This window comes from Gasterosteus aculeatus, chromosome 2 (assembly GCF_964276395.1).
Source record: "Gasterosteus aculeatus chromosome 2, fGasAcu3.hap1.1, whole genome shotgun sequence".
Taxonomy (NCBI): domain Eukaryota; kingdom Metazoa; phylum Chordata; class Actinopteri; order Perciformes; family Gasterosteidae; genus Gasterosteus; species Gasterosteus aculeatus.
The window spans coordinates 9,312,715-9,324,109 of NC_135689.1; the positions used below are offsets into that span (position 1 = coordinate 9,312,715).

Here is an 11,395-nt window from a genome sequence, read left to right on the forward strand (position 1 = left end):
GTCCGCGCGGAAAGTTTTTTTTGGGGGGGGGAGCATACTGTCTGGAGCCGATTAATTGTGCCATCTGATGTTTTTTTTTAATTTTTGAGAGGCGGATGACTTAACTTTTTTTGCATGTGAATACTTTTAAGTCGAGCAGTGGACTTGTCAAAGTCGGGGTGTTTTTTTTGCACATAATGGAAAGTAAATTGACAAGTCGTTTGTGGCGAGGTTCACCGTGTGGATCTTTCGACAGGTAAACGCGCTATGACCTGGGCGTGTGAGAGGCTGGATTTTTATGTTTCTAACTATTCTTCGTGGTTTTGGGTTAGATATCATATAGTGCAGTTGGGGGGTATTTAGGTGACTCGTAAACTAGGCCGCTTTTAATTATAAGAGAATCGACATCCGACGTCTGCGCCAGTGGGTTGCCGTAGGTGGGTTTTATTTGTTGATGGTAACCGCACCGTCGTGCACGGATTGGTGACAGGAACCGATCATTTCCTTTCTTCTTTTAACGGGTTTTTCTGTTTGGACATTGTATGTATCCCGCTGCCTCCTACAAGCCCTGTAAGCGGTTTGGCGCACGGAGCGCACGCATTCGAGCGTCCGTGTTCACCGAAGCACCTCACTGAAGGACTTTAGCGTGTCGCTTTTCTTCAACCCGGCCAAGCACTTTCCAAACAAAGCCGGATAAAACGACCAAGCCAAAATAAAGGACAACTTTAGTCCCGCTGGCCTGCTGTGGGATTATTGGTTTGATATCGTCTTCAGATCGTGGATTACATCTCCTAACGGGCCGCTGTCTCCGGTGAGTAGCCTCCGGTCTTCTGATTCCCCGCAGCCTCGGTTTAACTTTTTAACCGTGCTTTGGATGTGTTTCGTGGGACCTACTTTGGACTCCTGCTGGTTATTGGATGTTGGCAAAATAAAGTGGCATGCCCGATGAGAAGTGTGAAACATTCCATCCCCTAATTGCGTCGATCAATCAATCTATCAATTCCGTTGGTGTGAAAATAAGAAATTCTGCGAAAAATGACATAACTATTTATTTATATTCGAACAATACTGAAAAAGAAATGCCTGCCGTCGTTTTCCGTTGTTAGCGGTCCCCTTTTAAAACGAGTCTATGTTCTTTTGTGCTTCTTGTCCTCGCCAAACCCTTGTACCTGGCTCCCTCTCCTGGCTTTGTTCTAACAGGACTGGCAGATTTATTATTTTGCGCAATTCAATGCGGATAATATTTCCCCAATTAGTCAGTAAATTCGGGTATATCATTCGGCTTCGGAAAAGGGGACGTTTTTTAATCAAATTGCTCAATGAGTTTAATTTCCCCACCCATGCCCATGCTCTCCGAAAACCGCGAATGATTCGTCCCCATTCGCATTATCCAAACGTTTCCCTGACATTTAGCTACCGGTCTTTCTAAATGTGTAAGGTTGGATGTAAGTCGGGCTAGTCTCTTAAATGATTGCCACAGATAGCGCTGATGATGTCTCCCTTCCGGCCCAATCCAGTGCCACTTACACCAACAAAAAACAACGAGGTATCGATAATCATCCATTAAAGTCCTGATGAATATTTCGTTGTGGTAAAATTGTTCCCGGCATGGACGTTAGGATTTGCGCATCTTGCAATTCGGACAAATAGCTAAGAATAAAGTATATATTTTGAAATAGCAATAATACTTTATTTTAAAGCATTAAGCAGTTTGAGTTCTAAAATGAATCGCGAAGTATTAGCCAACGAAATACTAATTGAATAATCACTGTACTCTTCTGTAAAACTTTTGCACCAACATGTGGTATTATAATGACTACTTTAAATATAAATATCTTTAATGGAATAAAACGTGTCCCCCACCCCCTCCCCACCCCCACACAGGTGTGGAGTTTCTCCTAATCTCTTGCCGGATGATGCATTTTAAAAAAATGTTTTATGTAAAACATATTTTTCTGTAAATAAATGATATATATTTTTTAAATGTTCTTGCAGGTTTAACAAATCCCTCCCTTCTGTGGATTTTCGCTTTAACGTGCGGGGGGCGACATAACAAAGCCTTCACCAACTATTACTGAAGCAGGGCGCAAACTGAAAGCACATGCTCTTGCGTGTGAGTGTGCGCGCGCGTGCACGCGCCGAGTGAGTGATGGTGAACTTGGCCTTGCCTTTAATGAGTCTTAGGAAGGACCAGGTCTCAACGACTCAAGCCTGGAAAATAACGCGGCGTGACAAATTAGAGCTGCTGGAGTCCCAAAATTCACACACGCCCCAACTGGACGGCGGGCACATCCGTTTAGCTCGCGCATTTAGAGTTAATTATTTTAACTACTTTTCTTCCTACATAAAAGCTCAACTTTATCACCAAAGTAGTTGACATGTTTCCTTTTTTTTCTTTTTTTAATTAGGTGGTTTTTTGTTTGGCAAAATGCTGCGTGGAATAATCACGCAGGCCGCTGCTGACGTGGCTCGTTTCATTTTGACCCGCAGTCAGTAATAAATATGACAAATCGTTAGAATACAATTATTGACCGACATAACCATTATTCATCAAATTGTATATTTAATTGCCAAATGCAGCATCAGTTCTAATATAATCACAGACAAATATGATCGAATGTCTTTTTTTCCCAGTTTTAGTGCTGAAAATTGTTCAGTTAAATTTGTAGAACACATTTACCAAGGCTTGCCATTGATAAAAAATAAACCAGCACAGAAACATATCCCATAATTAGTTTTATTCAAGGCCTATGTTTTAGATCATATATTTTGCTGAAAATGTAGACAATTTAGGTTCAACCCCTATGACAACAATAGATATGCAAGCTAAAATGAAAAAATAAGGTACCCGCACGAGTTGACTGTCTGTCTGTCCGTGCATATGTCAGTCTTTGAGTGAAGTGAATAGTCTGGAATGTGTGTAGCCGGGGTTTCATGGTCGTTGTGTCTTCTCAGGCTGCCTATCTATCAGTCTTGCGTGATTCACACCCCGACACGATGCCAAATGACTGCTTTGCTGTGGCAGAGAATGCCTTCAGGGCTCTCGTCACACACATAATTACTGTGCTGTTTGTATGTGAAAGAGCAGCGTATTTTGACATCAAAGTCATCTGTCTTTTTCTCTAATGCACAACAAACAGTGTAAACAAAACCCCCAAACCTATATGAATGAATGATCACGTCCTTGTCCTTTCTCTGTCCTCCCTCAGATCAGACGGCAGCATGAACCTGGGTCTGCGCTGTGTGTGTCGGCCGGTCTGCTGGCCCTTTGGCAGCGTAATGGACTCGAGACATTGTGTCTTTGCCCTCACAATCCTCACGCTCCTCATGCAGGTTGTGGTGGAGGCCAACTCGTGGTGGTAGGCATTTATTTTCAGTTCATATGTACCATATTTTGTGTTTTTTTTTTTTTTTTTTTTGTGAACAAAGATTGTAAGCTTTCGAAGCGCATTTTCACAACATGGATGAGTCACATCCGTAAATGGGGGCAGGCAAGTACGAATTTTGAGAGCGAAAGATATAGGGTTATAAAGATATGTGTTTACATATCATATATTTACATTGCTTCAGAGTCTATTTTAGGCCTGTGTGTGTGTGCACGTGTTCAGTTGCACCACACATGAAGTAACACAACGTGCTGACTGTAGCACATTAACTTTTCAGGAAGGACCTTTTTTCTCTCCCTTTAGTTTCTTCTCGTATTGCCAAACCATGATGAATATTATAGAAACATAGCATGCTGTGGAGTGTGTGTGCGCGCATTTGTGTGTAAACAAACATCCTACTGCCATTAGAAAAGTCTATATTTGAGCACGCTGCACTTCTGAGGGAAAATACTGTTTACCCGTCGCCATAGAGGCCATGCTTACAGCCAATCACAATGTGGTTTAATCATAATCTGGTTTAATTTGCGTCTGATTGAGCACTGTCTAAAAGTGCTTGTAGAGGAACATGACATGCAGCATCGACACTAAACCCACACTTAAGATTGGTCCCTACTTCCATTGAGCAGATCCAGCCAGTAGTGACATCATGTAGCAATATGAAAATACAAATTATAATTAAAACAAGAGGTTTGAAGAGGTTTTACACAGAGTTGTAACTCTTGCTGTTCAGTAGGGGAAAACTGTAAAAAAATAAAATAAAAAATAAATAAAGTTAAAAAAAAACCAGTTGGACTTGCCATCTGGAAACTCCCAGATAACCACTGCCCCTTTGGACCGTGTGTGTCTTTCAGTTTCCTCTCTGAGAGCACACACAGGTGTGAATGATTAAGAGCGTCTGAGCAGCGTTCCCACTGTGTGTGTTTCTTTCTGTGTCTGTATACGTCGGTGTACATGTGTGTGTGTGTGTTACCTCGCCGGCTGCCGACTTTCCCCAGTCGATCGGGTTACACTTGGGGCTAATTGTCTTTCTCTTCGGGCTCAGGGATGGGCCACTCTAATTGTCGTTGTTGCCTGAAACCAGATGGTCTCCTCTCTCCCTCTCTGTTTGTTCATGTCTCTCTCTTCCGGTCCGTTTTGATTTATTTGTGTTTCTCTATTACAAAGTTGAATAGAACTATAGAATTATTAGATCTGTTGAAAAAAAAAAAAGAAGTAAAAAGTGGTTTGAAAAAAAAAGGTAACGTACACGTTTATGTTTTGCCTCTTTAGGCCTTGGAAACTTCTCAAATGAAATGAACAATTAGGTAGACCTCAATTTCGATTGAACCCGTGGACGTATGCCACCTGTGATAAGGGTCACTGCTCAAAGAGTTTGTCAATCAGACCCCTGTGCTCTTTATTTTATATTCTTTCACTACCTTCATTTTTCTCCACTGTTGTCCGCTTTCCCTCTTCCACTTCCGCTTTCTTGGGTGTCTATGCTTGCATTTTTTCCCCATGTTCCTGAAACGGCACGTGAGTTCATATCCAGTGTGATTAGGAGCTAAGAGTCTGTAGGGTTTCGCTCCATTCATAAAAGACTCCAGCTCGTTTCAGTGATTAACATAGCTGCACCCATGTGAAGGCAAAATTAATCACGTGAAATGAGCTGTTGACTTAGAATGTGCCCTGAAAACGTGCATACGTTTGTGTCAAAATGGCAAATGAGTGAAAACAACCTCCTTATGTGGCTCCCCCTCATCCAGGTCTCTGGCTATGAACCCTTTGCTGATCCCAGAGGCCTACATCATCGGTGCCCAGCCTCTGTGCAGCCAGCTGGTGGGCCTGTCACAGGGCCAGAAGAAGCTGTGCCAGCTCTACCAGGACCACATGCAGTACATTGGCGAAGGAGCCAAAACGGGCATCAGAGAGTGTCAGTACCAGTTCAGACACCGGCGCTGGAACTGCAGCACGGTGGACAACTCCTCTGTTTTTGGTCGGGTCATGCAAATAGGTGAGTGGGCAACAGACATATTTTCAGGAACTTGTACCTGAACACATTGGAGCACATTCAAACACCTGTGTTCACAAATCGTTTATGTTCACCAGTATTATTTAGAATCTGTATGTTCTGTGTACATTCTCCTTTGGGAGTGCGTGCGTCTGTGTAAAGTATATGTGGCTGTTGATTCTCAGCAGCTGCATGGAGGGAATAGTTGGTGGGTGAGGTTGCTGGATAAATCACAAGTCGCTTTGGCGTGCGCGCGCACACACACACACACACACACACACGGTGGAAATGGACTGTTGATTCCCTATATTTACAAGTAATGGGAGTCCAGGAAGTGTGTGCACCAATATATCACCATGTCAGAGATTTGTGTGTGTGTGTGTGTGTGTTTGTGCACTTCTTTGCAGTGTGCACAGATCTCTTACACACAGTTCAAGAGCTTAACAATCCTCTTTAAGTAATCCCCAGTCAAGGATCCTATTATTTAACTATGGTTTGTTTTAGTTTTACTTTGGAATGTCGGCCTTAACCTCAGGACCAATTCCGAGGTGGTTTACCATTTGTTGATCATGACTATCAATCTGAATTTTATGAAGCCATACAATACCAATTATGTGATCAGATGAGGGTCACAGCGAGCTTGCCTTAATAGTAGTAAAAGTCAGTACTTGCACTGGTTACTTGTTGGGAATCTTTGAAATGACTCCAACACATAACTGTGCAAGGGTCGGCATTTGGTTCATGTTGGTCCTCGTTAAGGGTTATTATAGCTTATTTGAAAAAGCAGAAACAAACAAAAGGAACCTGTGTTTCTCAGCAGAGATGAGTTATTATTAGACAACTGTTTTCTTTGAATGTTTTCTACATTTTAAATTGTAGTGAACAAACCCTTTTAAGCACTGTTCTTGTTGTGAACGTAACCCTACGTGCCGCTGTGTGCGCACATAGCGTGTTACTGCGTTTCTAACGCGGCTTTTGGTGACTCTCCATGGATCAGTCTTCATAGAAACCTCATCAGCAGCCGTTCCCCCATTCCTCTCCTCCTTCCCCGGCACTGCTCCCATCTCAGCCCGCAGTGGGCCAAGTAAACATGTCCTCCCCTTTTATGGCTGTCTATCTGAAAGCCTGTCGTCCTCTCGGTCTGCAGGGGGAGGACATTGCTGGTGATTTATGGCTGAGCTCCAGGGGGGGAGCTGGAGTAGTTGGGTTCAGACCCCCTCCCCTGCCTGCCTGCCTCGGGTAGCTCCAGGGTGGGTGCAGGAGAAGGGAGGCAGCAGTGCGGGGGAAGAAAGTTTGTCTGTCCATTAAACGTCACACCAAACTAATAAATTTCCCACTGCCTCTGATTTCCCACCTGAATGTCTTTCAGACTTTCCACAAGTTTATTTACTCATCTTCTATCGTCCGTCTGTCTTTTGCGGTATTAAGTGCGTGCGTTTCTCTTTTTGCTTGCTGTTTTTATTCACTGTCGTTTACTTGACTTATCTCTTCAATAGTCTTTTTTTTCTTTTTCCTCCATCTCCCGTCCTCTTTCCATCTGTTATTGTCATCATAGCACATTCTCTAAAGGTTTGGCCCAGCAGGTATATGAGCTGTGCATTTTTATTTCTAGTGGCAGCCCTTGTCGCCAGAGCCCAGGCACAGCTGGCTGGTCAACTTTTTTTTTTTTTAATTTTCTTTAGTTTCTCATCGAAGTTGTCTCTTCTTGCCTCTGGCTTTGTACAGGATTGGTGATTGCAAAAACTGCTTGTTTTATGTTATTAATCATTTCTGGCTCTTATCTCTGTAGGAGACATTTGAGTGTAGAACCAGTGGGAGTTAATTTGCAATGTCTTGGGGATGTGTCAGTCAAAACAGCCCCACTAAAATAACTACTGTCACTTTCAATTTGGGTGAAATGGCGGCCGCTTGTTAAGAAGCACCTCTGTCACTGGAGGGCGCCCTCTTCTCTCTGGCTGGAACCCAATAACGGCAAACCAGAGTCCATCTTTCAAAAATGTCGATGAGAAGCATGCAGCTCTTGTTTGGAGTGCTGTGTAATCTTCAATGTAAAGCCAATGCTGTCATGTGACATCCCATTCTACATTCAGTGGAAAGATATCGGACCACGTTTGGTACAAAATGAATATACGTCCATAAACAACGACGATGGAAGGAGCGGATGGGTGCGCCGAATTTTTCTCTTTTTGCATCAAATGTGCCATGATGTTCCTGTTTGTATGTTTGTTTGTTTGTTTACAGGCAGCCGAGAAACGGCATTCACCTATGCCATCAGCGCGGCAGGAGTGGTGAACGCGGTGAGCCGCGCCTGCAGAGAGGGGGAGCTCTCCAGCTGCGGGTGCAGCCGCGCTGCTCGCCCCAAGGACTTGCCGCGAGACTGGCTGTGGGGCGGCTGCGGAGACAACCTCAACTACGGCTACAGGTTCTCCAAGGAGTTTGTGGATGCACGTGAGCGGGAGAAGAGCTACCCGAAAGGCTCATATGAGAGCGCCCGGCTGATGATGAATATTCACAATAACGAGGCTGGAAGAAGGGTATGAAGCAAAGGTTGCATGCATAGACGCACACAAATGTTGTAAGATGTCATGAGCTCAGAAGCGAGCAGACTGATTTAAACTTCAGGCCCTTGCATGGGATCAGCCAGTGATGGGTGCAAGAGGGGCTTGTGAGATAATCCCAGTCCTTCGCATAGCGGATCGTTGGGGTAACGGCTATGTCAGCTCTCCCCTTCTGGGGCTTTGGTCTGTGGGGAATGAGGCAGCACTTGGGTTCTTTTTGCTCTCCAAACATCTTAAACACCTCAAAGGAAACCTAATGGAGATGTTCTCTTTCAAGTAGGACAAATTAACGTTTTATTTAATGGACTATTAGAGACGTGAACATGATCATTTTGTTTTTCTGGGCAATGTGGTGCCTTATGACATTTGGAGCTGTATATTGTTCAAATATTTGAGTTCAAATGACATGCATGAAGCATGTCTGCAGTTCACCGCATAAGAATACATTTTTTGGCAAATTCTCCATTTGATTATTAATCCATTTTATTTCTTTTCCCTCCCTTCCTTCAGACTGTGTCCGACCTTGCCAACGTGTCCTGCAAGTGCCACGGGGTGTCCGGCTCCTGCAGTCTGAAGACCTGCTGGCTGCAGCTGGCTGACTTCCGCAAGGTGGGCGACGCGCTGAAGGAAAAGTACGACAGCTCTGCATCCATGAAGCTCAACTCGCGTGGAAAGCTGGTGCAGAAGTTCAGCAATTTCAATGCTCCCACCAGCCACGACCTGGTGTACATCGAGTCCAGTCCAGACTACTGCCTGAAGAACCAAAGCACGGGCTCCTTGGGAACGGTGGGGCGCCTTTGCAACAAGACCTCGGAAGGCATGGATGGGTGCGAGCTGATGTGCTGCGGCCGCGGTTACGATCAGTACAAGGCCCAGATAGTTGAGCGCTGCCACTGCAAGTTCCACTGGTGCTGCTATGTCAAGTGCAAGCGCTGCACCAAAATCGTAGACCAATTTGTCTGCAAGTGAGAAGAGCGCTGCCCATGTGTGCTTGCCTGCAGACGATGGGCGTACACCGGCCTGTGTATATGCCAGCAAAGGAGTTGAACACAGAAAGAATAGAGGAGAAAAAAAAAGAAACTATATAAATTATATTTATAGAGTTAAACAAATATGCCATTGCAAAAAGACTGACTTTTTTTTCCAACAAAAAAAAAAATCGTATGTCTTCAGAAACTGAGAGTATTGTGAAATATTTATTTTGAGATTGTTTTATTTTGGCCTAGTCTTCACCAGTCGAATTATTTTTTTTATTTTTTTACCCATTCAAGTGCCTAAAACGGGCTGGAAATGTCCCCCCCACCTTTTTTTCATAACAGAAAATGCAGTTGTTCTTTTACGATGGGTCACACTTATTGTGAAATTGGATTGTGCTTTCGCGTTTTTTTTTTTAAGAAGAATACGGTTTGGTAAATGTGGCATAGTTTACTAAGGGGTCCTGGTTTGTTGTTGGATAATAACTGTGCTGAGAGGACTTTATGTTCTGTAGTGTCTGGATGTGATTTCATGGACCCAGTCCCGTACCAGCCTTCACATCCCAACCAAAGTCCACTCCTTGCTTCACGACATGCAGAGTAAGGAACACTTGAAGTACAATGGGTAGAATATGAGGGCAGTTTTGGGGAGTGGGCCATTTATTAAGCTCTCCCAGAAGCCTTAGAATTCCCTGGGTGCTGCAACAACCCCTCCATCATTATGCACTTTGATACAGTGGCTTAAATATGTCTGTTCAGCTGTCTTTTATTTTAATTTTACAATTCATCAGCAAATATATCAATAATATAGTCTACATTCTTTTCCATATTAATTCAGATAATCCATTTAACATTATTCTAAAACACTTAGTATGGTTTGAGTATATATGGGCGATGTTGTGGTTACAATGGGGAAATATTCCATGCTATGTGAATAGTATGTCTATCCAACCAATAGACATATCTATCCAATCAGTAAACTGTATTTATTTCTCTCTAACCAGACGCTCCTCTAAGCTTTAAACAGAGAAGCGTCATCTCCATCACAGATCAAGAGTCGAGAAAAAGATCAAATAGTCGGACATCCTGAAATCACTGCTTTTTAAAATTGTGTTCTCACTAATGTGGCTCCTCACTGTTTTTGTAAAGGGAAATGCACCTTATTGATTCAAGACACACACTTCTCACTCATGTTCAGCTTTACTGCAACACACAAATACACTTGTTTCACAGATGACTTTAGGATTGCTATCCTCACTTAAGATGTCCTGTACCACTCAGTTAACTGCTAACTATCCCTGTGATGATTCTCAATAGACAGACTATTTCTACAAATCCAAATATGTATATTTATAAGCTTCTCCATGAATTTGAGGTTTGTTAAACGTAATGTGTTATAGCTGATATTTTATTACTTTTTACAAATTGGCTCAATGCTCTACCTTGTTTCAATAAATATCAAATGTAAAACCAGCAGAGAAGTATTTTCTCCCAATATTTATTTTCAATCTTTTTTGCCTCCATTCTTTTTAACGACCAACATTTCCTTTCTACTTATGTACTAGACAATTTTATCTACTTGCAATTGTCTGTCTTTGTGATTTCTGATTTGATTCAATGGCTCAAAATGTTCGTGTTCTTTTTGTTTTTTTCTTCCTTCAGTTCAGTGACAGAAGCCAGGTTGGATCACAGCTGTTTTAGGCATGTATTGAACAAAGATGGATTTCTTGTGAGCTTTGGAAGATGTCCTGAAGATTGGGTGTCTCTCAAGGGGATGGTTGAGGTCGTGTTGTAAGCACCCCTCAACAATTCAAAGACACTTTATAGAATGATCATAATGTGTCAGGAGAATAGGAAGAGGGGGATTTCCACCGTGGTGGGGGTGGAACCGGGCTGTCTGGAAGGCAACCGGGCTTTGTCAGAGACTGCTGGAGCTCAAGAGGAGAAGCGGAGACCAGGAGAGCAGTCCTGGGTAATGAGAAACTGGGGATTACATGAGGGCTGGATGAGCGGAGTAATAAGAAAAGCGAGAAGCTCGAGGGAGCGACGCAGTGAGGGAAAGTGCTTTTTCGGAAAGTAGAGCTGAAAGACCATTACAGTGTGCCATTACTGTGTAAGCGGTCCTCACATTGACTAATATTTACATTGGGAAAATGATACTGACTTTAGGAGCACATCCCATATATGATCCTGTCAATTGCCCCCTCCCCTCCTCCCATGTGTGACACTGCTATTGCATATGCACCACTTGCACAAAAATGTGTTCCATCCCGTTTTTACATTTCTGATTGGATCAGTAAAAAATGATGCAAGGTTAGCAAAGTGGAAGACCAGCAAGATGTTTTGAACCTTCTGTAAGCAGCAGGATTTATTAGGATTTTTTTTTTAATGTACATGAAGAGGACAAACTACTTGCACGTGCTGGACGAGGCTCTTTGGATGTTAGATTGAGTGACTGACATCATACCAGCAGGACTCCTCCAGCAATAGCATAAACAGAAATCCAGG

General features: G+C 43.2%; 1 protein-coding gene across 1 annotated transcript; it reads left to right on the forward strand.

Moving 5' to 3' along the window:
- Window positions 1-10,360, forward strand: wnt5a (wingless-type MMTV integration site family, member 5a). Its single transcript, XM_040194026.2, has 5 exons — window positions 1-790; window positions 3,189-3,338; window positions 5,111-5,358; window positions 7,597-7,889; window positions 8,424-10,360. The coding sequence occupies exons 2-5, from the start codon at window positions 3,202-3,204 to the stop codon at window positions 8,880-8,882; spliced, it is 1,137 nt and encodes a 378-aa protein (XP_040049960.2). The 5' UTR covers window positions 1-790; window positions 3,189-3,201; the 3' UTR covers window positions 8,883-10,360.
- Window positions 10,361-11,395: the final 1,035 nt, after the last annotated feature.

Coding starts and splice junctions, on each gene's coding strand:
- wnt5a (XM_040194026.2), top strand. CDS start 3,202: ATGAACCTGGGTCTGCGCTGTGTGTGTCGGCCGGTCTGCTGGCCCTTT. Junction 5,359..7,596: donor TGGTCGGGTCATGCAAATAG/GTGAGTGGGCAA, acceptor GTTTGTTTACAG/GCAGCCGAGAAACGGCATTC. Junction 7,890..8,423: donor ATAACGAGGCTGGAAGAAGG/GTATGAAGCAAA, acceptor CCCTTCCTTCAG/ACTGTGTCCGACCTTGCCAA.